General features: G+C 38.7%; 1 protein-coding gene across 1 annotated transcript in view; it reads left to right on the top strand.

Annotated features, from left to right (window-relative positions):
• The window catches only part of arrdc1b (arrestin domain containing 1b), a 49,168-nt gene that overhangs the window by 12,302 nt on the left and 10,159 nt on the right, over positions 1-26,707 (top strand). The window contains exons 2-5 of the mRNA XM_048559023.2: positions 6,878-6,988; positions 18,683-18,733; positions 21,375-21,529; positions 22,387-22,569. Of these exons, the coding sequence (XP_048414980.1) occupies positions 6,878-6,988; positions 18,683-18,733; positions 21,375-21,529; positions 22,387-22,569 (500 nt within the window). The remainder of the gene's footprint in view (positions 1-6,877; positions 6,989-18,682; positions 18,734-21,374; positions 21,530-22,386; positions 22,570-26,707) is intronic.

Below are 26,707 nucleotides of genomic sequence, written 5' to 3'. Positions count from 1 at the left end.
TCCCTCTGTGTGCATTTTCAATGTTGCAAAAATACAAGTTTTTCAACTTAAATATTTTGACAAGTTCCACATGGATACAAGGGTGCTTTCCCACGTTCAACGACTGGGATTGGACTGGGCTCAAACCAAGACTTGATTGTTAGGTTTGGCTCTCTTAAACCAGGGCTGCATTCAGGTGGCAGGATTCATTAATAAGTCTGGTGCTTTGGATATATCAGACCCGACAAAACATACTGTAAATAAATGGTGAAATGAGCATCTGGTGCATTTAAATTTTAGTTCAGTATCTGACTATTCATATACAAAACTGCAACTACATTTCCCAATTTTCCATCCCTTAACACAGTGAGGGAACAGCCGATGCAACCCATAGTGGACACACTAGTTCATTAAAAGCTTTCCATGACCAGTGGGCATAGAGATCCCCAAGTTATTCTTGATCTCAAGCGCACAATTGATAACTGCAGTGTTTACGAGCATGTGACTTTTGAATGTTCACATTTATGAATATTATCCCATACAGAGGTGTGTTAATATTCATTTTAAAGAATTGACTTATGAACAATTTCTAGTACTTATGGCTATTTTACATTATCGTACAATGCGCACCAATTTGTGAACAAACTCAAGAACAGAACTCATTTGCATCTGAATTTGCTTGTATAAAAAGATAGGAACAAATGTAGACTGTACTGCCCTTTGAACCTCCTCTGCTATTCAAGGTGACAATGACTGATCTTTGACCACAGTGTCACTTGCCTGTCTGTGATCTATAATCCATAAACCTGGATCCCTGCATGTCTGTTGCAGCCTTAAACATATTCAAAGGTGACACTGACATAACTGTCTGGGATCAAACATTCCAAAGGTTCGCAGCCTCTTCATAGAATCATAGAATCTCTACAGTGTGGAAGCAGGCCTCTTGGCCCATTGAATCCAATCTGACCCTCCAAAGAGTATCCCATCCAGACCCTGCATTTTCTTTGGCTAATCCGCCTAACGTACACATCCCTGAACACTATGAGCCAGTTTAGCATGGCCGATTCGCTTAGCCTGCACGTCTTTGGACTGTGGGAGGAAACTAGAGTACCTGGAGGAAACCCCCACAGACACGAGAGTGTATCTTTGTGGAGTTTGCATAGTTGCCCAAGTGTATAATCGAACCCAGGGCCCAGGCGCTGAGAGGCAGTGGTGCTAACCACTGAGCCAACATGCCACCCTGGGTGAAGAAATTTATGAAAATCTTATACGAAAGGGTCCAGACCTGAAACGTCAGCTTTCTTCCTCCCCTGCTGTTTGGCCTGCTGTGTTCATGCAGTTCTACACCTTGTTATCTCGTATGTAAATGATCTGCTTTTGTCTTTAGCTAACACCGGGCAGAGTCTCACGGGAACAACTTCTGCCTAACTGTTAGTCATGTGCGTCTGGTATTTCACTATTCGCTTCTCCTTCCAGTTGTCAAGGAACTGCTGTAAAAATTAAGCACTCCATTCTTCTGTTCCACAAAATACAAAAATGTACCAAGTGTAAAGTAGAAATTAATTTGATGCCGGGAAAGGACTTGAAGTAAGTCACATTTCAACTGCTCCTGAGTTGGGTCCTTGTTGTGCCATCTGATTCAAATCAAATGGATTTTAATGGCCAATGACCAAGGATACACACTTTCTTTCTCTTGTGGCTTGACAAACTCCAGCAAAGTTGTTGTTGCATGATTCTTTCAGCAGATTTTTCTAGATGTGAAAGATTTGGTAGACCATAAAACACCACTGTCCCTGGAGTTTGCTTTCTAACTTACTGCTGGTTGTACTAAGTTGACTAATCACCGAAAGCAATTAGTCTATGACAGGCTCTGATTTGATGCAAGATAAAACCTTAGTGACAGGCAGAGTGCTTTGGGAACTTGAGTCAAAGTTACCTGCCTCAAGCATGAGACATGTATACATGTGTCACATCTTCAGTTACTCATTCATTGAGTGCTAAAATAACGTGTGGAGAGTTTTTTTGCCAACAATACATTTCATTTGCATGTAGCCAATTCAATGCTTGTTCCACTGTCTCACCTCCTGAGATTAACCTATCCACACATTAAATGTGCAGCAGAGATAGTAGGAACTGCAGGTGCTGGAGAATCTGAGATAACAAGGTGTGAAGTTGTTTGAACACAGCAGGCCAAGCTGCATCCGAGAAGCAGGAAGGCTGTCATTTTGGGCCGAGACCCTTCTTCTGAAGAAGGGTGTGGGCCCAAAAGGCCAGCCTTCCTGCTCCTCTGCTGCTTGGCCTGCTATGTTCATTCAGCTCTACATCTTGTTATCTCCTGAATGTGCAGCAGATTGGTTTTCGGTTCACCTTAAACTCCCTGCCATTTTAAGTGGAGACTGTATATTCTGGCTACACTATTGTGGACCATGTGAAATATCTTGACATAGTCTACATTTTCTCGTCCCTTCAGGTTGCTAAACTTACGAATTGAATCATCTCTGTGATAACTTGTTTAAGGGATTGGTGAAAAATCTTCCTTTCGTTACCTGCACATTTATTATCTTTGCTATGCAGTGAACTTTTTTCTGGTTTAGTTATTGCTGGTCATTGCTGTAACAGACATTTAAAGCAAAAGCAGTGGCACCACAGCTACCTACAGCTGAGATGTTCACTGAAAATGCAAGCTGTCAGGGAAAGTTGAATTTGCATTAATGTCAAACCATTCTCTGTTTCTTCTGCCAAACGAGAATCGTTAACAACCATGCCCCATTTTTGTTGTACCAATACAATAAATCATTTTGTAGACCTAGTATAGGTGCTGGAACGTGAATGAAAATAGATTTCTAAGTCATGAGTTGGTACTTTCTCTTCATGTCATTGGTGTCTGTTATTTACCCCAATTAGACTTGACCTGTAGATTTTATCAAATGTTGCATGTTGTATTCCAAATTCACAATTTACAAACCTTTTGGACAGTTTACTGAATCTCTATTTAAAATGAAACAATTAACAGCAGACATGACAAATCCTCCGAGTGCTCCGGTTTCCTCCCACTGTCCAAAGATGTGCAGGCTAGGTGGATTGACCATGCTAAATTGTCCGTAGTGTTCAGTGGTGTGTGGGTTATGGTGAGGATGGGTCTGGGTGGGATGCTTGAAGTGGCGGTGTGGACTTGTTGGGCCAAAGGGCCTGTTTCCACACTGTAGGGAATCTAATCTAATCTAATCTCTTTCTTAAAAAAAAACTGAAGGTTTAAATTTCTTTAGAGCTATATTAACAAAGCAGGTCAGGAGTGATTTTTCCTCCAACAAAAAAATTAGCAACATAATTATGAATTTAAATAGTCCTTGTAAATATTTTGTATCATATTTCTATTTTGAGTTTTTAATTTTGTCTGTTTAGCTGTTATTGGACTTTGGATCTTCTGTACAGATTTTAGAGATCCAATATACCGTTTTTGTTTTTGCGCTATACCATTCAGTTCAAGAACCCACATTGCTGATCGTTCCAAAATTCAGTGTGTGTTTTGGTAGTAAGAGGATTCGAAATCTCAAGACAATATTTTTACAGCATGCTTAGTAATCTATGCTTTTTAGTCTTGTACTTATGCTGAATTTAGTCTTGTACTTATAGGGGTGTATGAACCACTGTACTTCAAAAAAATTAAATTAAGCATAGTGCTACATCTTTAATAAACAATGTACTGTCCATGTGCCATTTTTAGCATGCCTATTCAGTAACCATTCATTGAGCTTGTGACATTTCTGTTTCTCACTCTAGTTGGTGTTCTTTCAAATAGTTGCTACACATTTGTTCAAATTATGTACAAAACCCACAAAAAATGGAGTCAGAGCTGTCCAAACACACTTCTCTGGCAGCACTGAGGGGAAAAGAAATTGTTTCCTGTCACATTGTCTGAAGTTTTTTTGAACTCAAGCTTGTGAGTTGAAAGGATGGCTGTGACTAATGACTTCTTACATAATTCTGCAGTGCAGTTGTAAACCACAGCTTTGGAAGATTGTGAAATCTGAGTTCTCTTTCATTTCTCCCACACGTTTGATTAAAGAGGTTGTTATCCTGTTCATAATAACGCTTACAATCGTGGTGGAAATTGACAACTCTGGTATCAAATATGTGCTTGTAGTTTCTCCTGGTGCTCTGGAAAGAGGGGATTTTAATGTATTTGAGGTGAACCAAGGCTGCTTTATCGTGAGAGATGTTTAACAGCCTGAAATCTCGAAGGAGCAGAATTTCATCAATGGTACAAACACGTCTTATGTCTACACCTGTTGTTAGAATTCTTAACGCTGACATGAGCACAATTTGTCTGTGGTGTGGTATGATTGGCTTGGTTCTTGTCCCTGGTTGCTTACTTAATACTGTTCAGTCTCCAGTTAATCATGGTTGTAACCAGGTCAATTTTGACAATAAACTTGCTAACATAACATCACAATTTCCCTTGCTTGCTCTAACCAGCACCATAGTCTTTGGCAGCTTAATTTTTTTAATCTGATTGTCTTTGTACCAAGTTACAGTTTATATTGTGAGCTTCTGATCTTGGTTGTATCACCATGGAAATTCAACAGAAGCGTAGATATGTTGCTTTTTTCTTACTCAGAAACTGTACGTGCAACTGCACTGGAAGCAGTGACCCTTTACCTTCTCTTAGGAGTGTTAAAAGATACTTTAGAATTAACTCTTCACCCACTTGACCGTAAAATGGTTCGAGTGTATGGAAAGACTTGAGGCAAAAGTGAATTGAAAAAGTAAATAAGAAACGATTAAGAGACAAACTACCTTGTTGAGCCAGCTAATGTGAACATGCTGCTGTTCTACCTGTGTTTGAGTTTTTGACTTGATGTATTGTCACATGTACTGAGATACGGTGTGAAGATGTTGTTTTGCATGCTCTAAAGAATAATTTTCCTTGTATAGGAGAAGGTGGCAGATTTTGGAAGTTCTTTGCCAAAATAGAGGGCTCTCTTCAAAAGAAGAGCTGCATTGTAAACAAAATACTAGCTTGCAAGGACTAAATATATATTTCTGTTACTATATTCAGATAAAAACCAAACAACAAGGATGCCACAGTTCATTTTCAATGGTTTGGTTTACATCACAGATTACCCGAAATAACTGATAACTAGAACAATACTTTGACAAAACAGGATATAATTTTGAAAATTTGGGAGGAGTTTTCTGAAAAACAAATTGAAAGCTGTGTTTCAAGGCAGTTCTTGTTAAGACTTATTTGTTTATTGACTAAAGCTGCAGCCAGTAATTGGGAAAATAAATGTGCATTCAAAACAAAGGTGTATTCTGAGCAAACAAGTTCTTTCTGAGGGACAATTTAAACATTTGTTGCAATTCTTAAATTCTGGTGAATTTCTCTACCCTTCAAAAAAGCATTAATTTAAATGCAGACATCCATGATTTCTTTTCTCGACAGGTTGCTTAGGATGATGATGGAAACTGGCTAACATCTCCTACAGGGCATCCAAATAAACAGGGAAATCACAGCCTTTGCAAATCCAGGGAGATGGAGTTGAGAGCAGGAGGTAGCTGAGAATTGTGGAATGTGGGGAGCAGAAGAGACCAACAGTAGGTCACCCTGTTCATAGGAAGGATTACCATCTCCCCAGTAGATGGCTTTGTTGCAACAACAAATTGCAACAATCAAAATTTCCAGAATTTGCAAGTATTATTTAGACCATCTTTTTAATTGCTAATAATACAATTACTTCAACATTTTATTGAATCAAGAGAAAGGATTGCAAGGAACATTAATCAGAAAGTATGGTTTAACACTTACTTTGGAGAGGATTGATTTGGTGTTCAAATATTTAAAATAAAAATCTTGCGGTGTATACTTTCCACAATTTGTATCATTCCTATGACCTATCTCAGTTTAGATGCATTTCTTCACTATACCTGTGTTCACTGTGCACTGCAAAAGCTATGGTAATTGTATGGAACAAATTAATGGTTAATGATTGCATATCTGGAAGTATTGTGGACAAATTGATGTTTATGCTCTTTTAAATAGGATCAGTATTACTGATATTACTCAGTATTGCAGTATTACTAAGCAGAGAATTACTGTCGTAGGCCGTCCCTGTCTTCTGGACTGGTAATGTGATAATCGGACAGTGAATTTGTTGCTAAGTATTTCCTGCAGAATCTCAGCATGTTAAATTTTAGAAAAAATCAATATTAATAGCATAAGCTGCCAATTAAATTTCAGCTACCTCATTCATTTTAGTTTGGACTCCGTTTGAGTACCGCATCCATTTCTGGAGAAGGCAAGGGAATGGTACTAAGGATTTGTCTACAAGATTGGGAGCAACAGAGTTGATCACTGATTTCAAGAGAAAATGGGTGGACATGAGGAAATAAACCTGCAGGGCCCTGGTAGAGCAAGAGAATAGGAGTGACTTGCTTGCTCTTAAGAGAACTGGCATGGATGTCATGGTCCAAATGCTCCCTCCCATCTGGTTATCGTTGAGTAAAACAGCCACCCTTCTTGCTGATGTCAAGTTAAAACTGTAACATAAAGGCAAGTTTCATGTCTTTGTTGCCCAGGAAACAAGTTTGAGTCCAAGTTTGTTGTATGAGAATTGGAGGATAAAGGATTCAAGAACTCTTTATTTGTTGTCCAAGAGAAACTGGCAGCGTACAACAAGGGTTATTTATGTTTCTTTTTTGATGTATAAGTTGAATGCTTCTGGAGGTTGAATTCTGAAGTAAACAGGCTTTAACACTTTTGGACCAGTAACTAACAGAAGCAAATCTCCTAACACAGGCAGTATGATTTTGTATTTTTTTTTTGTAAAGTTACTTTCTCCTGTTTAATTTGCTTCATATTCTGTCATTTACCAATTTCCATTTTTCTCCTTACTAGCTTTAAAAGTGAATTGCATTGGATCATGTGGTGTTACCAACAAAGCAAATGATACAGCATGGCAGGTCGAGGAGCAGTATTTCAGCAGCACACTTGTCGTTGCAGAGAAAGGTAAGATTTACCTGCTTAGTTGGAAGTAAAGCAGTTGAGGCTGTATGTTCAGTATTTACAGTGGCATACATATGTTTATGCTATTGTACAGTTGAATTTCTGACACGGTAATAGTTCATATTATTCTGATATTATGGGATGTCTGCATAACCTGATGCCACTGTTATCCATTGCTGAAAATGTAATGGGGCATTGAAATTTTGGTATAAATCAATCATCTTAGCTTTTTACTGTTTCAAATTATTTTAACAGGGTTAAATATGAGGTGCATATTACCGTAGTTCAATTAATATATTTTGCACTCACTTCAGAATGTTATGTGTGTATCTACTCTAATGTTCATCATCTTTAAGAATTAGGGTGGAGAAAAATTTAGATGTAACGAGGAGCAAACTTAAATGCCAGCATTAAAAAAAATTGGGACAGGTGATTGCAAAAATTTTATAAATCAGTTTTCAAGTTTAAGTGTGTATGTGCCGAATTTAGAATACTGCATGATCACCTCTAGAAGTCACAAGTGCATTCTTATGCATCTTTCAATTCTTAATCTTTCGTTGCAACATATGAAAAAATGATATTCATTCATGGGATGTGGATGGTGCTTGCTGGGCTGATGCTTATTGCCCATCCATGGTTACCTTTTAGAAAATAGGAATGAGCTGCTTACTTGACCTGTTGCAGTACTTTTGGTGTAGGTCCACCCTCAAAAGCAGTGAGCCAAGTAGCTAGGCGCTTGATGACTGGTGCAGACATGATAGGATGGATGGCTTGTGTAAAAGTCTGACTATGACAATGGTTTCATGGAGGGTTCTATGATTTTGAACTGGTGATACCGAAGATCTAGACTGTGCTGCAGCTGTCCCAATTTTGGAGGTATCCTAACAAAGGATATGATTTTAATGACAGTTGATTCAGTCGTCATTAGACTTTTTAAATTCTAAACTTTTGGAATTGAATTTACATTCCATGGGATTTGAACTCCGGTTTCGAGGTTCTAGCCCAGCACCACTACCACTGGTCCGTTGCCACCTGAAGATGTAATTTGGATCACATTAAGAAATATGCTTGTAGGACTGCACAATTTCTGTTTAGTTTGTGAAATTGAAAAATTACGGAATTAGACAGCATGGAACAAATACTCAGCAAGTCAAGCAATATAGTAGAGAAAGAAAAATGTCGATACTTGAGTTTAATGTTTTGATGGAGGATTAGTGGTTTGAAACACTTAACTCGATTTCTCTTTACTGCTGCTTTACCTGCTGAATGCTTCCAGCATTTTCTGTTCACATCTTCTACCTACTTTGTTTTGAATATCTTTCTGATAACTTGCACTTGCTTACGTCACAATGTTTATCTGAGTCTTTAAGAACTCCATATTGGTAAGATGCGCATCATAACTGGCCTACATCGAGTGATTTTGCAAATGAAGGAACATGTGCTTAGAGTTGGAAATAGGAAATGACAGCATCTGGGTAAGAGAACTCAAGTTATTGACTCATCAGTTTAAGTTACTGGATTGTGCACTGTTTGAGATATGAGTTATTTCATTGTAGACCAGGAAGCATGAGAATGTTAACCGGTGGAGTTCCCTTTGTTGAGAGAACTCCAATTTTTGACAACCAGAAAGAACCACTTTCTGTACTCCTTGAAGCAAAATTCGTAATTATAAGATGCCTTGGGTTATACTTGCTCAAAAATAATCCTGACACATGCACAGGGTATGTATCAAACAAATTTTAGAATTGTGGGTTTTTTGCATTCTGAATTACTCCCTGATTTGTCACAAGAATAAATCTAACTACTTCATCCTGCTGGTGAGCTGAGAGACAGCAAAACCGAGTCTATAGTTTTGATGTGATTCGAAATAGCTGTTTCTAATGGTGTAAATGCAGAGAACTCAGTCACAAGTGCCTTTAAGTGAAAACGTAAGCTAAATAAGTGGCAGTGAAAAAGTAGGCTTTTACTTCATTCACTTGCTTGCATTCAAAAATTTTGCTGATAAGATTTTTCTGCAAAACAAATTATTTGATGACTGGTGTGGACATGATCTGTTTAAAGATGAAGAATTCTCTCCCTTTATTCTTTCATCAACCAGTGCCTTTTTTAAAAAAAAGGCCTGCCAGACACGTGTTCATTGTTGATCTTTGTGATTCCCTGACTCAGATAATTTTCTTTGCACTTCAAAGTCATTTATTGTATTAAGTAGTTGACCATGGTTGAAAAATGTGTTTTTAAATGCAAGTCTTTTTCTTTAGGTTTGCAACTGTAAGTTGAGCGTACTGTAATCACAGAACAATCCTTTACAATTATATCTAGGTCTTGTAACATTTGTCGTGCCCCTGAAGGATAATAGCAAGCAATTTGATCATTTGCCCATTGCACCTGGCCTGTAGAAAGCTTACAAATATGAGATTGTCACCCAGTTGGAACTGCACAGTTCTCAAAAAGTCAGTTCATTGTTTCAGTCTTTCTGCTCTGCTTTTCCTCAGCAGAGCAGCTGTATCTATAAACAATGAAAATGCAGTATGGTAATCTATTGTACATAATTTTTGTGTTACTGCTATAATAAAATTGCACATCGCAATTCTTTGTCCTTACACAAATTGATACTTAATGGTTTGGATAATCTCAAGTTTTGTACTTCGTATCACACATTATATTTATGAAAATATGCCACAGAATTTTGACGTCAGTGCAGATTTTAAAAAAAAATTAGACTGTATTTATATTTGAGTTCAGTAGGCAGGGCAAAAACCTTGGAAATCATTTTCCAAGTACACTAGAATTGTTCTTTGAGATCAGATGGCCAGGTAGGAATACTCACTGGGACCCCACAGAATGGTAGCTGTTACAATGTCATGCAAATAAAGTAATGTTTGAATCCATCTGGTAACCAGCCCTTTATACCATGTGATCCTAAAATATCAAGATTGTAAATGAGAGAACCTTCCATTTTGGATCTGGTTAAGTTGCATACCTCCATACCTCTGAAGGGTCTAGGCCCGAAACGTCAGCTTTTGTGCTCCTGAGATGCTGCTTGGCCTGCTGTGTTCATCCAGCCTCACATTTCATTACCTCCATGTAATCTTGATTAACCAAAATCATGGTTTTTTTGAAGATGATAAATCCTTACAGCTCATTTAAACACTTTATTTTTTGTAATATTGAGTAATTTATGACCTTGTTTAAAATTGACAACTGTTACTATAATGTGGCTCGTAACTGTTTAACATGTGGCAAAAATGATTCAAATTTGGTGGTAGATACAAATAAGTTCACTTTGAATTTTGGATCAACAACATTTTAATTAGAGAATTTTTAAACCTGTTCTGAAGCTGCAATCACAATGCATCACTAAAGCAGTGTTTAGTCGGACTAGTGGACACGTTTGATGAGCAACTCCCGAGTCCCCTCCCAAATGATGACTTTTGCATAAATAGATGTATTTCAACAGATTTCGCTTTGCAAACACAATCAGAAGTGAAGCATTGCTGAACTCCAGAGATTGAAACTTTTCTTCCTTTCTTTCAGTCATTGGTCATATTCTAAATTGTAGGGTCATTCTCTCTGAAATTAACAAGGTGAATAATTCTGATGTAAAATTGTATATATATGTTTTGAAGCTTTATTTGCTTCAGGAGTTATGTTTAAATTACTGAAGTAAATTCTAGAAGAGCTTCCTTTCTCATGGTAAGAAATATTGTGAATAATCAAGATACTGTATTAGCAGTAAAAATATTAAAAATGTCAGGTAGTTCGAGATATAGTTAAATGTTTGGCTGGGTGATTTAGCAGGCTGAGATTGATGGAATTAGTTGTATGTCATCTTTAGTGTTCTGTTGTTCATGGTGGCTTAGTTAATGATTTAACCAACTCTGCTGGGCTGACCACATGCTTAGGATGCTTGAGTTCTGACTACAAATCAGCTTTATTCTCTGCCCAGCACAAGGAAGATACTTGAATAAGCAGAAGATAAAGGAAGCATTTCAAAGATTTCCTGAAGGCTTGCAGAACAAATGCAACATAGATGCCAACGTATGGAGATCTCCCTTCAGAAGAAACTGACTTGGAGGAAATTTCTGTGTGAAGGGACGCAATTCTTTGAGAATGCCCAGCAGAAGTATGGGAAAGGAATGCTAACAATCTCAAGGCCAAGGACCAATTCCACCTCCCAGAAACACTTGCCAAATGTGGGATCGGAAGTATGGCTCAAGTGATTGCCAACAAGAATAAATTAATGATTTCCTGTCATAGTTTTTCAGATAAGAACATATAAACACATAAATTAGGAGCAGAAGTAGCCTACTCAGTGTTTCAAGCCTGCTGTGCTATTCCGTAACATGGCTGACTGTTCGTATTCCATATTCCTATCTGTCCAGTTAAGATGAGCAAAATTTATTTTCTCTGCTATTTCTTTATACCATGTATACCTTTCCTCCTCCTCTCCCCCCCCCCCCCCCCCCCACCCCGCACCTCCATTTCCTACCTACTAACCTCATCCCACCTCCTTGACCTGTCCGTCTTCCCTGGACTGACCTATCCCCTTCCTACCTCCCCACCTATACTCTCCTCTCCACCTATCTTCTTTTCTCTCCATCTTCGGCCCGCCTTCCCCTCGCTCCCTAATTTTTCCAGAACCCTCACCCCATGCCCCTCTCTGAAGGGTCTAGGCCCAAAACATCAGCTTTTGTGCTCCTGAGATGCTGCCTGGCCTGCTGTGCTCATCCAGCCTCACACTTTATTATCTTGTATTTGCATTGTGTCAGGTTAAGTGTGTACTACTTGTGCAACGATTGCCACGAAACAAAGCACTGCATTGAGAAAGTCAATTAATCCATAAATAGCTGCCTGTCAGCAGAAAGTGAGAGTCAAATGTCTTAATAAACCTTTATCTCTGTAACAGAGAGTACTGCTAGTCCTCTGTCCTGTTGAAAAAGAAATAAAAGTAGGACTTATTATCGTGTGTGTGTGTGTGTGGTAGGTGAGAGGTGATGAAATGTGGTCAAAGTGTTGCATTGTTTTGATGTAGTCAGCTGTGCGAGTTAGCATATTGTTCCCAAAGCTGTTTGCAGTTATTCCCATTCAAAATTTCAACAATGGAGTTATATTTTCTTGTGATAAGCTCTAGCATAGATAGTTAAATGACATCTACTGTGATTGTAAAATGTCACCTTGAAATTAGTTATGTATGTTTTTTGGGTCAAGCAACACCCTGTATAATGGAAGATGACTAAAGGGACTGTTTTATAATTCAGTGATCTCAATTTATTCCATAAGCTCTCTTGATTCAACATCAGTCCTTTATTCTTTCTAGACAGCACCTTTTAATTTTCCTGAGCAATTATTTTTTCCTATAGAAAAGGGGATGTAATATTTCTTGTGCTGAAATTTGCAAGGTCCATGTTTGTATGAAGATTTTAGAAAAGTTCAGAATAGTTTTGATACATGTTAATGCTACCTTTCGTAGCTAGTTTTTCAGTGGCTTAATGTGCTGGATCAAAATCGTGTATCCTTGCTAAAATTATGAATCCTGTATTAAATGTTTGTAATATCCTCTGTTATTGTGGAAATGTGACTGTTTGTAAGCCGCCTCTTTTGCCACATCAAACAATTCTGCTATCCCACCAATTTTGACAGTGATGTTTCTTCCCCACCCTATTAGGGAGGAACTTATAGCTTTGCTCCTGCTGAGAAATGTACCCATCAATCCATTCAAAGAGTAAGTTCAGCAAAGGAGCACACTTCCGAGATCTTCTAGGAATTTCATATTGGGAGTACCACAATAGGGGTTGTTCTAAAAATATTGCTGGAGAAACTTGGGTGGGCAACACCTGTGGAGAGAAAGCAGTTATTATTTTGGTAAAGTGTGGAGCTGGATGAACACAGCAAGCCAAAGAGCATCTCGGGAGCACAAAAGCTGACCTTTCGGGCCTAGACCCTTCATCAGATGAAGGGTCTAGACCCGAAGCGTCAGCTTTTGTGCTCCTGAGATGCTGCTTGGCCTGCTGTGTTCATCCAGCTCCACACTTTATTATCTTGGATTCTACAGCATCTGCAGTTCCCATTATCACAGTTAATATTTTGAATCTGGTCACCCTTCTTCAGAGTTTGGATGTAGTCCTGGGCTTCAGCCAGCACTACCCTTCACTAGCAGCAGAAGAGGAAATCTATGTTTAATTAAAACACAGACAGAATCTCTGGGCAGAATAGGTGGGGGTCGGGATGGGTTGAGGGGATACTACCCAGCATTTTTGGGTCAGCTTTGCCCGCATTTCTCTGACCTGCAGTTGGGGAAATTTCCTGCTCTGAACTGAGTATGAGAATCACATTTTAGCTGCCTGTAACTGCTATATAAAGTTAGTTTCAATGGTCTTTCGTGTGTTATTTGAAGGTAAATTGAAAATTTTCAGTCTGTATTATCAATTAGCAGAAATCAGACTGGAATTTCTAACTGATTTAGAAATATTAAGCAAACATTGCACAGTTTGAACTGAGGAGGAACTGTTTGTGTTCCATTTATATTGCTTGGGTGCAAATATTTATTTTGGTGCTTGCCTCAGATTTCAGGTAAGCCGCACTTTGGCTGGCTGTAGGGAAGGATAAATCGGAAAGCTTAGGTACTGCTGTCCCATGGTCAAGTCAGATGAAAGCAGACATGCACTACACAATGATGTGGCTTTTCAGTTGATCAGGTTGAATCCTGTTTTGAGCACTGGAAAGAATACAACAGTTTGGAAATGTTTTGTCATACAGGAGGAAACAGTGATTTTGGTTTAAGTATTTAGTATACTCTGTAACTGGGAAAAGGGTGTTGTGGAAGAAACTAGACAAAGGCAGATGTGGGCTAGGGGAGAAGGGAATTCAAAATGTATCTGACCATCTTAGGAAGGTTGTGGGGAAAATGTGTTAATAACACTGGGTAACAGCAGAAGAAAGTGAGATTGAGCGATTTTGTATAACTGTTGCAACAAGGAATTTTGAGACTAAAATTCAGAGCAGAGTCTTGGGAGCAAGGTAGAGTTTTTAGGTGTGGAAATGACTGTCATTCCAGTTAGATTCCTGAAACAGCCTCAGTGGAAAGTTAATTTTGGAGCACTTAGGTTCTCACTACCTACTGTTCTGTGCTGAAGATTTCCATGTGCTGTACAAATCGTTTAAAGTATTTTCTTTGCTTGGACCTACAAATTCTCATCTCCGAGTCTATCGCCATCACTGTAGCAAATAGAAATTACAACTTTAGGTGCTATTCTACTGTGGTATTCTATAGGCACCAATTTCTTAGGATGTGATTGTTTCACCTGTTCTTGTTCAAGTTAGGAACTTTGGTGTTTATCGATGTGACCCATCAGTATTTTCTGATTACACTGAATTTTAGTAGTAGGGTCGACTCTGCACCTGATTGCACAATCCTGTTGTCAACCTTAACAAACAACAGTTGGAGGTGCTGCAGATAACTGTGGAGCACTACTGATTTGATTGTGGACCTGATGGGTGACATTTACTCTTGGGCATACAGCTGTCATCAATTCTGTTGCCAAAATAGTGTTGCAAAATTTGCCACAAATTACAATTAGGCTGATTATGCAGAGCTCCTTGAGGCAGTGAGGAACTTTGTTTACATAGATTCTGGTAATTAGTTTCGTGCATCTGAATGTGAAATATCCCCAGAGAGTAACCGTGCCTATAACTGGGATGGGGGTTGGGGCAGTTGAACACACTCTGCTTTTGCAGATAACAATATTGTTCCAACCATTCTGTTTCATGTTCGTGAATACAGAAGAGAGATTATTTCAGTGTGAAGCTTCACAGAACCAGAGCAAAAATGCTACTTTGTGAATAAAATGAACAGGTAAGCTGCCCCATTGGTGTCGACATCTCCAGCAGAACATAACTTGCTGCACACCTAAAGCATAGTTGGGGATCGTGTTGCACTCAGGTTCCAAGTGAAGTCCTCGTACGTGCTTGTCCAAAAGAGAGAATTCCTTTTTGAATAATTTGAAGGTACCCTTTGCTTGAGAAAGTACAAACAAGGCTCACTTATCATTTTAAGGGTAGGTTCTAAAATCTATTCTGTCAAAGTACACATGTCTCAAGTCAGGCAAGTTATCTTAATTTTAGCTTCGAATGAAGCCAGATTTGATAGATGAAATTTTTTTTTAAAAAAGCATAGTAATTTACAGCACATTTTCAATGATTCAGTAACTGTGTACTTGGAGGATGGGAAATTTGATTGTGATTTCAAATAGATCTTTGTTGTTCAGACAAAATAAAAAGTAAAGCCCAATCCTATTAAAAAATGAACAAAAACACATTATATCATGTCATCTGTTATAATATTATAAATATTACATTATCCTACCATTTTAATCTTTGTAGACCTACAGTACTGCTGTATTTGAGATTAAATCTGTGGAAGTTTATTCTAACTTAATATAACTTAGCCTTTTTGAAGTCTTTTAAAATTGGTTTTGATCTGAAATTAGACTATATTTAGGCTTAGACTGGCAAACTGACATGATGGCGAGGTGGGAAATAAAACTCCTGTTTATGTAATTGTATTCACATTAGGACTTTTTGAAGTTTACTTACTGTTTTAGGAATGTAGTCACCAATTCATGCTCAGCGAGTTTCTACACACAGTACTGGGGTCATGATGAGATGTGTTTCAGTGCAAAAGTTTGTTTGATAAATATTTACAAAGACAGTGGGGTGAATGCTCCTGCTCTTCATTCTGATAGTGATATGGGATCTTTTGGGTACACCATGGCTTAATATCTTATGGTAGAAGACTCTTCTGATAGTATTGCATAAATGCTGTCAGCACGTCACTAACTTTCTCAACCATGATAATTTGACATTACAGGATTAAAAGAATCTCCTACTGAAGATTGTTATAATGCTAACAATAACAAGTTTGCAACAAAACTGTTAAGTAATTTGGGTATTGCATGGGCGTTGTCCTCTGGCTCTGACTTGCAGTCCTCTACTAATGCTGGAGGAGTCTGTTCAACATAAGTCCTTTATATATGTTACAATACTGACTTTGTTTTCATTTTTCTATGAATGGACAGTATGAAAGAAGTAACTGAGTTTTGGCCTAGCATTCTACCTCTTAACAGCATTCATATGCTGCTATGCTGTATATTCTGTAAGTCCAAGTAATATTCCCCATATTCCTGCATAAGTATTATTAGTGTTAGCATGTTCCCATGTTTGAAGATTAAATTTTATAGAGAATGTTACGAACGCTGCAGCCAGTTGCCTTGTTTGGAGAAGTATGTGCATATGGTTAATAAAATTAATATGCAACAGCATACTGTTGAATATGTTCACAAGCTACTAATTGAGTAACACCTCCATGTGTGTGCACTTATGAAACAACATTTCCTTTTTAGTTTACTTTTTTTTGCTCAGACAAAAAGGTGGTGGTTTTGACTCTTGTAATTTATTAACAGAATTCCAAAACCAAGGATAGTGTAGTTTAATACTTTAATTCCCTGCATTGCCCAACCCATTGCGCATTTGTGCAACTTAAATGAGGATTAGGACCATGTCTCACCCAAGTCCGCTGGATCTTAAACATCAACTCTGATTTATCTCCAAAGATGCTGCTAGACCTGCTGGGTTCTTCCAGAAATTTGTTTGGGTTCTGCAATCCTCTTCCTTTTGCGTTGGGTATAGCTGCAACCAATTGAAAGTCTGGCCCACCATTTCCTATCTATTCTAGGTTTGCTAGAGCTCCTGATGCTGTATTTCATCAAATGAGATAGGTGATATTGTGATCACAAAATTCTTGGCATTCTTGATAGTTGAGAACAATTGGGTTCAGAAGCTCAGATCCAAAACTGAATTTGTATGCGTTTGGTCCGCTGTCAGGCTATGAGCATGGGAGTATGTGAATGAGGAGCTGCAAGTGGTAGCTTTATTCTTAATACTCAATTGGAGAAAATGGAGTCTTAGAAGAACCGACACAGGTGTGGTCAGAAGTAGAATGTACAATCGAACATCCTGTAGTAATGTTAAATGATAATTCCTGTATATGCTGCCAGAAAATAAACACATCAGCTCATGAAAGTGGGAAAGATTGCTGTAATATTAAAGTCTTTATAATCTTCAAGTGTTGAGGAGAAAAATTGTCCCCATAATGAGCAGGAGACTTCTGAGGAAGCATTACAGAAGTCACATTTTACCAAAGATACGCTTCCATCTTTATTAGCTCGTGGAGGCTGTGTCACATACTTTAGTGCAACTTAGTTGGGCACATTATACCCAAATATTAAAGTAACCATCCCAGTCATCACAAATGCACCACAAAAGATTTAAACCTCACGGAGTTTCACACAATGAAGCTCTTTAATGAGTTGTTGAATTGTCAGTGATCACTGAATAGCGATGCACTATCCCTGATCATTCTTTTCAACCTTTTAGCACTTCCTACTGTGGTTAAGCACACTACCTTCACTATGTAGCTGGGTGGAAATGCCTTTCCTGATTGGGTTGTTATCTATGTAGCCATTACTAGAGAACGGCCTGCAATTGCCGTATTTAATATTCTGTTTCCTCCTGCAACGTCACCTGTTTCTTGCCTACATATTGCTAACCTGGCATAGTTCAAAATATATTCTGATTCCATACCTTCTGTACATAGCATACTTTAATCAATCTGTTAAAGCAAAGCTAGGGATACTGAGTGCCACAAGAACACTCCATTTCTGTGTGCTGACAACATCCATCTTTGCCATGCTTTTAGCCCTCCTGACATCTACCAAGACCTCCAATTTCCCATTAATGGCATATACAATAGCATCTTCCAGTGAAATAAGTCATTGGTTTTGGTCTCTGTCATGAGTTACCTTCCCAAATGATTAACTCAATGTTTCTCCTATGCCATTGTTAAAGGCACAACCAGACAGCATGCAACCTCAGCACTCTGAATTGAAATTTCAATGCATGTCATTTCTGATAATGTCTATAATATCACTGGGTGTTATCCTGCCTCAGTCAATCTGCTGGTGAAATTCTCAATCATCCTTCTGTTACCTTCAATCTCAACTGGAGATGCTTGCCTGGTCAGCCTTTTACACTCGCCGACTGTGAACTTGAGTTTATTCAAGATGTTGGGACTGGAAGTCAGTTGAGAACTAAGTATTTACTTATGAGCCTTGCTACTCAATTTGACAATGCCTTTTTTCTTTAATTTCTCATGCTTGTGTTCCTCTCCTCCACTCTCTGTCCTCTCCCTCCGTCTGTAATGCCCTCAAGATAAACAAGCCTCAAATCATCGAAGGATATTCCTGATTTTCATTGTCCCAACCTTGGCAATAACGCATTCAGTACCTAGACCCTAAACATTGGCATTTTCTCCTTTAAACATCAGTTTCTATCCTTCCTTCCTTCCTTTTAAAACCCCTTGTTAAAACATAGTTCTGACTGGAGTTTTGGTCAACTCTCTGAATATCCTAGAAATTTGGTGTTAAATGTTTTCTGATACACCTGTGAAACACTTTGGAACGTTTTGGATTTTGAAGGCATTATGTTATGGAGCACATGATATTTAATCTTTTAATTTTTCTGAATTCACACAGCCTTGTCTCACACTACTGTTGTTGGTGTTATGGTCAAAATTATTGCTGCAAACAAGATAGCTTTATGCCTTCAGTTAACATTTTAAAACTCTTGCCTATGTTTCTACAGGATCCCTTGCAGCTGGAGAGTATACATATCCCTTTCAATTTCTTCTTCCTGGTAAGCATAAAACTATGTATTCTGAACTGTTTATATCTTGCTTTTGCAATTAAATTAGTAAATGGTGAAAACCTTGTCTTGAGGTTCTAGTTGTGAAGGACGTTTAGCTCCTCCATATCTAGGTACATGTTGCTGCTGCTTTGGAACTGCCTACCCAAATTCCATTCATGTATCTTTTGCATGCTGTCTCTAATATTTATGTTCATCAATTCCTTTTCATGGTTATGATTTTGTTTAATAAACAGGAAAATATTTAAGAAACCAAGTTGTACTTTTACTATTTCTTCCTATGGCTGTGCAAATTTATTTACATTCTGCGAATTCTGCTTTGAAATAGGACTCTATCCTGCAAAATGTTTGCTTACTAAATTCCAGAGATTTTATAAAATTTGTCCCGGATTGAGACATGTCATACCACGTCATACAAGCCTCACAATCCTGTCTTGGTCACCCAACAGCATGTATTCCCTAATTAAAGGCTAATCCTGTGTTTTTTTTTCCTTTAATTTAATCATGTGATGTGCCAGCCGTACCAGTGATGGGCTGAGCAATATACGTTGTGCACGTTGGCCTCACTGAACAAGATTGTCAATTGTGACCCTAATTATAATTGCTCCCTCTTGTACCCTTTAATCCTTCAAATTGAATTGACATTGCATGTATACATGGTAAACTCAATAGACCTTAGAATCGCAATTCTTGAATACTCCTTTTTGGAAAGCTTTTTTAATGGTTGGAACTGCATATATTTATAATTTTCATTTCATTTCATTTCTCCTCTCAACTGCACCGGGACAGATTGTCATAGTTCATAAGTTAGTTAATTCAGAAGAAACTGGGGTGGATGTTTCAACAGGAATTATTGCATTGCTACGCCTATTGGTTGCAAACACCACTTGTGTTGCTCATGTATAACAGCAGTATGAAACAGCTAGCTTGACCCGTTTTCTTCATGGGCTGCATATATGACTACACAGGCTTGTTCTTTGCAGTCAGAATGTGTGCACATTGCACCTGTTTCAATGCAGCTAAATAGGTGACTTTCATTTTTGCGTTCATTTCTCCAGAGCAATGCTTTGACTAAGTTGAGTCAACCTGGCTTGTATGAAATTTAAACAAAACTCTTTAGTCAACTGACAGTCATTACTAAGTGGTGCATTCTCTATGGCAATGCCTCTACCAATTAGTCTATTTGCCAACTCCCCCTCATACAGTGTAATTGTTTTTCTTTTTACTTTGATATTCTTGTGACTTGTCCTGTTGAATGCAAGATGAAAAGTTTCAACAAAATTTCAGCAATACAAGTACTGAAGTTTACCAATGACAATCCATAAATGTGTATTTATGTGTAAGGCATTGTAGTTATTAGAACTGTGAGCCCTCAATAGCTGTGGAAAGCCTCTCAACATGGTGCTGTAAAGCCAGTCATCATCAAGAGACTTCTCTTATTGAAAAAAAATTCACGTCAGTCTTCAGCCAGGAGTGATGAATGTGTGATCCATCTCGGCCTTCTCCAGCTTCCCAACATCACAGAAGCCAGTTTTTGGTCAATTCATTTCACTCCACAATAAGCTGTTGAAGGCACTAGATACTGCAAAAGTTTTAGACCCTGACCACATTCTGGCAATAGTACAGAAGACTTATTCTCCAGAACTCGCCACATCAAGTTATTCCACTATAGCTGCAACACCGGCATCTACATGACTATGTGGAAAATTACCCAGATACGTAGCACAAAGCAAAAGTAGGCTGATGTGAATCTGTCCTAATACTATACCAGCAGTCTTGAGATCATCAATAAACTTTAAAAAATGTCTTTAATTTCTCTACACTTTGTAACTTGCACAAATCTCCTGCTGAAATTAAAGGCTTACTTTGATAATTCCTGCTTTAGGACACTTCCTGACAACAAACATCTCGGCTTGTTGACATCCTACTCTATTCACATTTTTCGAAGTGGTACTAGCTGCTCACAAGAAATCGGTGCTATTATTTTAGGAACATTTATAACACTGGAATTTGAAATTCCAGTTGAGGTTGAGATAACACCCAAATAAGAAGGCCTTAAAAGTCCGGAGATCGAAGGTGCGTACATGATGTTAGGTCATGGTCGGCTGTAATCACGTTGGGTTAAACTGAAGAAGCTAAATCGACTTCTCCTGTTGCTGTTGTCATGTTCTGTTCCATGGCCAAGAGTTCAGCTGTTTCATTCATTCCTTAGCTCGTAGCAGATTTCCTCCAGAATTTTAACTAATTTGCTCCCTGCTTCTTTCTTGGGTAAACAAATTTTTCAGCAACACACAGTTAAGAATTGAAGGTAGCCGTCTGGGAAATTCTGGGAAGGATATGAATGCTGTTGTTCCAGTTTTGTCAGTGAGCACACCAGTATTTAAAAACAAATAGGAGGTTGGAAGGACCTCCAGGGCAATATCTGAGAAATTGACTTCTCCTTTCCTCCAAGTGCTGCCTGGCTTACTGTGTTCTTCCAGCCTTCTGTTTGTCTACCTTGGATTTCAGCATCTGCAGTTTTTTTTGTCTCAAGTGTTTAAAAACACTTGTTTATTTTGATATTGCAGTTACTTTGAAAATGAAGACAACATATATATAATTATTTAATTTGTGTAACATTTTTCTTTCAAAGCAACTGCTCCCACCTCATTTGAAGGCCTTTTTGGGAAGATAAGTTATCGTGTCAAAGCTACAATAGAAACTGCACGATTCTCAAAAGATTATAAAACCGAAAAGGTGTTTTACATTCTTAATCTGCTGAACCTGAATGATATCAGTGATATTGAGGTAAATTGTTTGCTTTGCCATAAATTGCAACATTATCAATTCCATTTATTGTGCATGATTTTATATAAACGCTGGCATGAAGAAAAATGTTTGCATGCAATGACTGGTTCACATCTGGAAGTCGTTACCCTGTATGTGTTAAAGGCAGGTTCAGTCGTGGTTTTCTGATGACTTGCTGAGTATTTTAGCAAAGTTAGTATGGGCATAACAGGACAAGTGGCCACATCCTATACTGACCTGTAGAATGATGTTCTTGTGAACAGTTTAAAGCAGACTTGCTTTTGTAATTTTTGCACAGTCCTGATCTTTAATATGAAAAAAGCTTGTACGTAGGGTTATGAAATGTAACTTATTTTTGAATGAACTGTTGGAGTAAATTGAAATTGTTGCTTTTTAATGCTAAGTATGCTAAAGTCTAGCTACTTACAATGCTAGAGCTCATGTCCTACAAAAGTTCATCATGCATTGACTCTTCTGCCAGACCTGGAAGTATTTCCAGCAGTGTTTCTATTTTTAATTCCCAATGCTATGCTGACTCTAGTTAATAATATGTTTTTTTTAAGTTGAAGCTAGCTACACTGGCACCGCCAGGGCGTCTTTACCTGGAGGTGCTTGGACAGCAGACACTTAAGGAATGTTAAAATTCAACCTCATAAGATGCTGAAGTGACTCACTGTACCACATAGTTCTCACCTAATCTAATAGCCAAGAAATTTTATACCTGTGCTTGATTTACTAGATGGCGTATGAGCACGTTAAAAGAGATTTCAAGTGACCACCTTTGGCAATGAAATGCTTTGCAATTTCTTTCGAGGACTTTTTCTCAAAATATATTTTGGGCTTTATTTTGTTTGCAGCAACCAAATGTGATATCTGTGACCAAGAAGTTTAGCTACCTGATTGTCAAAAGTGGAGTCGTGGCTTTAACTGTGAGCACTACTCTTAAAGGATACATTTCAGGGCAGATCATACAGCTTACTACAGCCATCCAAAACAAGTCTGGGAAGGATATGGGTACTGTTGTCGCCAGTCTCATTCAGGTAATGTATAGATCTAAACATGCAGCGCAAGGTTCTACAAATTTGAATTTTCAGTCATGATAAGCTGAAGCAACACTGCTAAAAGTAATACAACTACTCCATGCATTTGTGATTGCATTCCGTTAATGAAAATGGCTGTATGCAAAAACATAGTCTGGAATTTAATGTCTCAGACTATATTGTATATTATTCGTGAGTATAATTTTATTTTGGACAACAGGTCCTGTTTATCACTTACATTCTGAAAAGTGAACAGACGCCGCCAGCAATAAAAATCAATTTTACTTGGCCAAAAAAATAAGAATTTGGCTGATTAATTGTCTAGTTCAAATTTCACTTACTTTGATTTACAGAAAGCTTTAGGTTTAAAAATAATTTGCTAAACTTTTTTAGTATTTGCTGTTAAGCATTTGTATTGCAATTTGTGAACATGATGGAGTGTACTGTCTGTATTCCTGCTTTAATAGCTTTTTCCCTGATCGAGTATCATACTTATGTATGTTCTCAGGACATGTAAATTTTTTGGGCTGCCTTTGTTTCTTCAAGTAAGAAAATCAAATGATTAGTAGCTGGTTCCTAGCCTTGGAATCATAGGTCTACATTTCTGTAAGCAGAGAGTGGCCAATTAACCCAAGAGTCTTTGTCACTATTGGCCTGTGGCTAGGATTTGTCTTTTGTGTCTAACAGCTTTCTAAAGGGATCATTGTATATTATGATGAAAAAAATGGAATTATAATAATTACTATTGAAATGCATAAGTGAATAAGTATTACCAATTTTAATAGTATAATCAAGTGGTAAGGACTATTCAATGGAAAATGCCCCTCAAAACTGGCTAAATTCTGTCTCTGCTTTTGTTATTGTTCAACCTTTATTGTTGCTCAAATTTTGCAAATTTTCCAATTTTTCAAAATGCATTTGAACCTATAATGCTTGAGTATATTTTTATCACTGAAAACAAAGTGTGGAGCTGGACGAACACAGCAGGCCAAGCAGCATCTCAGGAGCACAAAAGCTGACGTTTCGGGACTCGACCCTTCATCAGAGGGGGATGGGGAGAGGGTTCTGAAATAAATAGGGAGAGGGGGGGAGGCAGACCAAAGATGGATAGAGGAGAAGGTAGGTGGAGAGGAGAGTGTAGGTGGGGAGGTAGGGAGGGGATAGATCAGTCCGGGGAGGACGGACAGGTCAAGGAGGTGGGATGAGGTTAGTAGGTGGGAAATGGAGGTGCAGATGGAGGTGGGAGGAGGGTATAGGTGAAGGAAGAACAGGTTAGGGAGGCAGGGACGAGCTGGGCTGGTTTTGGGATGCAGTGCGGGAAGGGGAGATTTTGAAGCTTGTGAAGTCCACATTGATACCATTGGGCTGCAGGGTTCCCAAGCGGATTATGAGTTGCTGTTCCTGGAAGCTTTGGGTGGCATCTTTGTGGCACTGCAGGAGGCCCAGGATGGACATGTCGTCTAAGGAATGGGACGGGGAGTTAAAATGATTCACGACTGGGAGGTGCAGTTGTTTATTGCGAACCGAGCGGAGATGTTCTGCAAAGCGGTCCCCAAGCCTCTGCTTTGTTTCCGCAATGTAGCGGAAGCCACAACGGGCATACTGGATACAGTATACCACATTGGCAGATGTGCAGGTGAATATCTGCTTGATATGGAAAGTCATCTTAGGGCCTGGGATGGGGGTGAGGGAGGAGGTGTGGGGGCAAGTGTAGCACTTCCTGTGGTTGCAGGGGAAGGTGCCCGGTGTGGTGGGGTTGGAGGGGAGTGTGGAGCGGACAAGGGAGTCATGGTGAGAGTGCTCCCACCTCAGGTCGCACCTCCATTTCCCACCTAACCTCATCCCGCCTCCTTGACCTGTCTGTCTCCCCCGGACTGACCTATCCCCTCCCCAGCTCTACCCTCCTCTCCACCTATCTTCTCTATCCGTCTTCGGTCCACCTCCCCCCTCTCTCCCTATTTATCTCAGAACCCACTCCCTATCCCCCTCTCTGAAGGGTCTAGGCCCAAAACATCAGCTTTTATGCTCCTGAGATGCTGCTTTGCCTGCTGTGTTCATCCAGCTTCACACTTTGTTATCTTACATTCTCTAGCATCTGCAGTTCTCATTATCTCTGATCACATATATTTTTATCACTGTTAACTTTGCTAAAAACAATTTAACAATAAGACGGTCAAACACATGTACATAGCACTTAGGCAGTAAGTTAAGGAATGGTCCACTTAATAGAATAAATTCTAAGTGATCTGTAGCATGATATGCAATGAATGATTTCTATATTGAGTCGGTTCTACTATAACGCAGTAGTTACATTCCTGCACAACATCGCATTATGGAAAATCGCGCCTTAGAAATAACAGGGCCAATGGGAAAAGTGGGGCTAGGGGCAGATTTCCAAAAAGAAACACAAAAAATTGCTCAAAAGCCTAAAACAAAGGGTAACACATTTTGAATATATGTTTAATTCTTACCTAATAATGAAATAAAAGTAAATTTAGCACCTTACCTTGAAAAAAATATCAAACTGACTTGCTGGGGAGGAAGTTTTAAGATTGCTCTTGTTAATTCAGGAGCTGAGGGTCGTCGTCATCATCACCACTACCATCACCTTCGGGTACAGTTGCGATTGCAGTGTTAGGGTGAAAAATAGTTAATCCAGAAGTGGATAGCCGTCGTCGTTGTCTTCTGACTGTCTTTAAGGTAACTCCCAAGAAACAAACAGGTTTTTCTGCTTTGCCCTTTTTCTTATTCATAGGGTGCCAAACAAGATCTTATTCCATGAAGTACTACTATGCTTCATTCTGCATCGTAATCAGTGCTGTAAGAGCTACAACTGCCTCTCGGTTTCCCTCCAGATAGAAGATGAAACAGAAGTGGAAAGCTGTCATGGTGCTGCATCCTGGACTACTTCATCTTCATCTTCATCTTTAGCTCCCATTTCCCCCTCAGCGACAAGTTGTTGAAATAAACTGTAGAGAGGCCTTCACAGTAGGACTCAAGCAACTGTTCAACATCCTCACACTTCACTTGCTTTGCAAGATCAGAACAATGCTCTTTGATTCTTGGGAGCTCCTCTGATGGGTCAAAGCCTTTAAAATCTTAAGAAAAGCCTGGGAGAAGCGTCTGCAAAACTGCATGCAAGCTGTCCTGTTTGACCTCACCCCAGCCCTCCATGATCATGTCAATTGCATTCTTGATGTTAAAACTCTTCCAAAATTGAACAGCACTGTTCTTATCCCCCTCAGTGGCTGCAAACAGATATGCAAGTTAAATAATAAGCTTTAAAAACTTGCTATTGCATCCATGGGTTGGAGGAGAGGTTGTGTTTGGGGGTAAAAATAAGTTAATGGCAGGATGGGATAGAAATCGCACTTTGATGTTTTTGGAAAGATCACCAATGGTGGGAGAATGGCTTGGCACATTATCCAGAATGAGGAGAATCTTATTAGCCAACACAAATTGCTGTTTTAGAAGTAGCATTCCCCTATTCTCGGTCGAGTTATAGCCGATTTGTGTTGCCGGAATATGCGTTATCACAGAACCTATTGTATTTTAATGTCATTTATTTTGGATTTATAAAATTTTGAACCAGTAGCATATGGACTTAATGATTAATTTCTACTAAGCTGTAGCTATGGTAATTACTTTTTGGGGAAAAAAATGTCTGTGTAAGAGAATGGTAATTTCTTTACATGGGGAGATTTTTATGAGCAAACTAAATAAACAGTTGTGCATTAAACTTTCAGTTCAGACAGTCAGGGATTCATTTTTCTTTGATTACGGAAATACCCGTAGTTTTTTTCGTTTCAGTTTGGCAGTTTTTTAGAACCTTGGCTGAAGGTCGGATGTGTAAAACATTACCTCCTGTGAAAAGAAAACAATTTTTGTACTGTTACGTATAAGAAATTTTGGATAAAAGTCCTAAATCAGAAATGGTTGGTTAAATCCCGAATGGGTTTACTTGAAGCAGCAAACTTCTAAGCTCAGATATAAGAAGCCTCCAGGAAGACGCTACCGGATTCCTAAGATGGTGATTTGAAGCCGTAGTTAAGTCCTGTGGATGTGAAAGAGAAAGAAATTCCCTCTGTGAGGACTGTTAAATAGTGTTTTTGGGATTAAGGGAATTGTGCTACGCAGG

This window comes from Stegostoma tigrinum, chromosome 29 (assembly GCF_030684315.1).
Source record: "Stegostoma tigrinum isolate sSteTig4 chromosome 29, sSteTig4.hap1, whole genome shotgun sequence".
Classification (NCBI taxonomy): domain Eukaryota; kingdom Metazoa; phylum Chordata; class Chondrichthyes; order Orectolobiformes; family Stegostomatidae; genus Stegostoma; species Stegostoma tigrinum.
The sequence above is the reverse complement of the archived record's forward strand: the minus strand, read 5'-3'. Positions and strand labels throughout refer to the sequence as shown.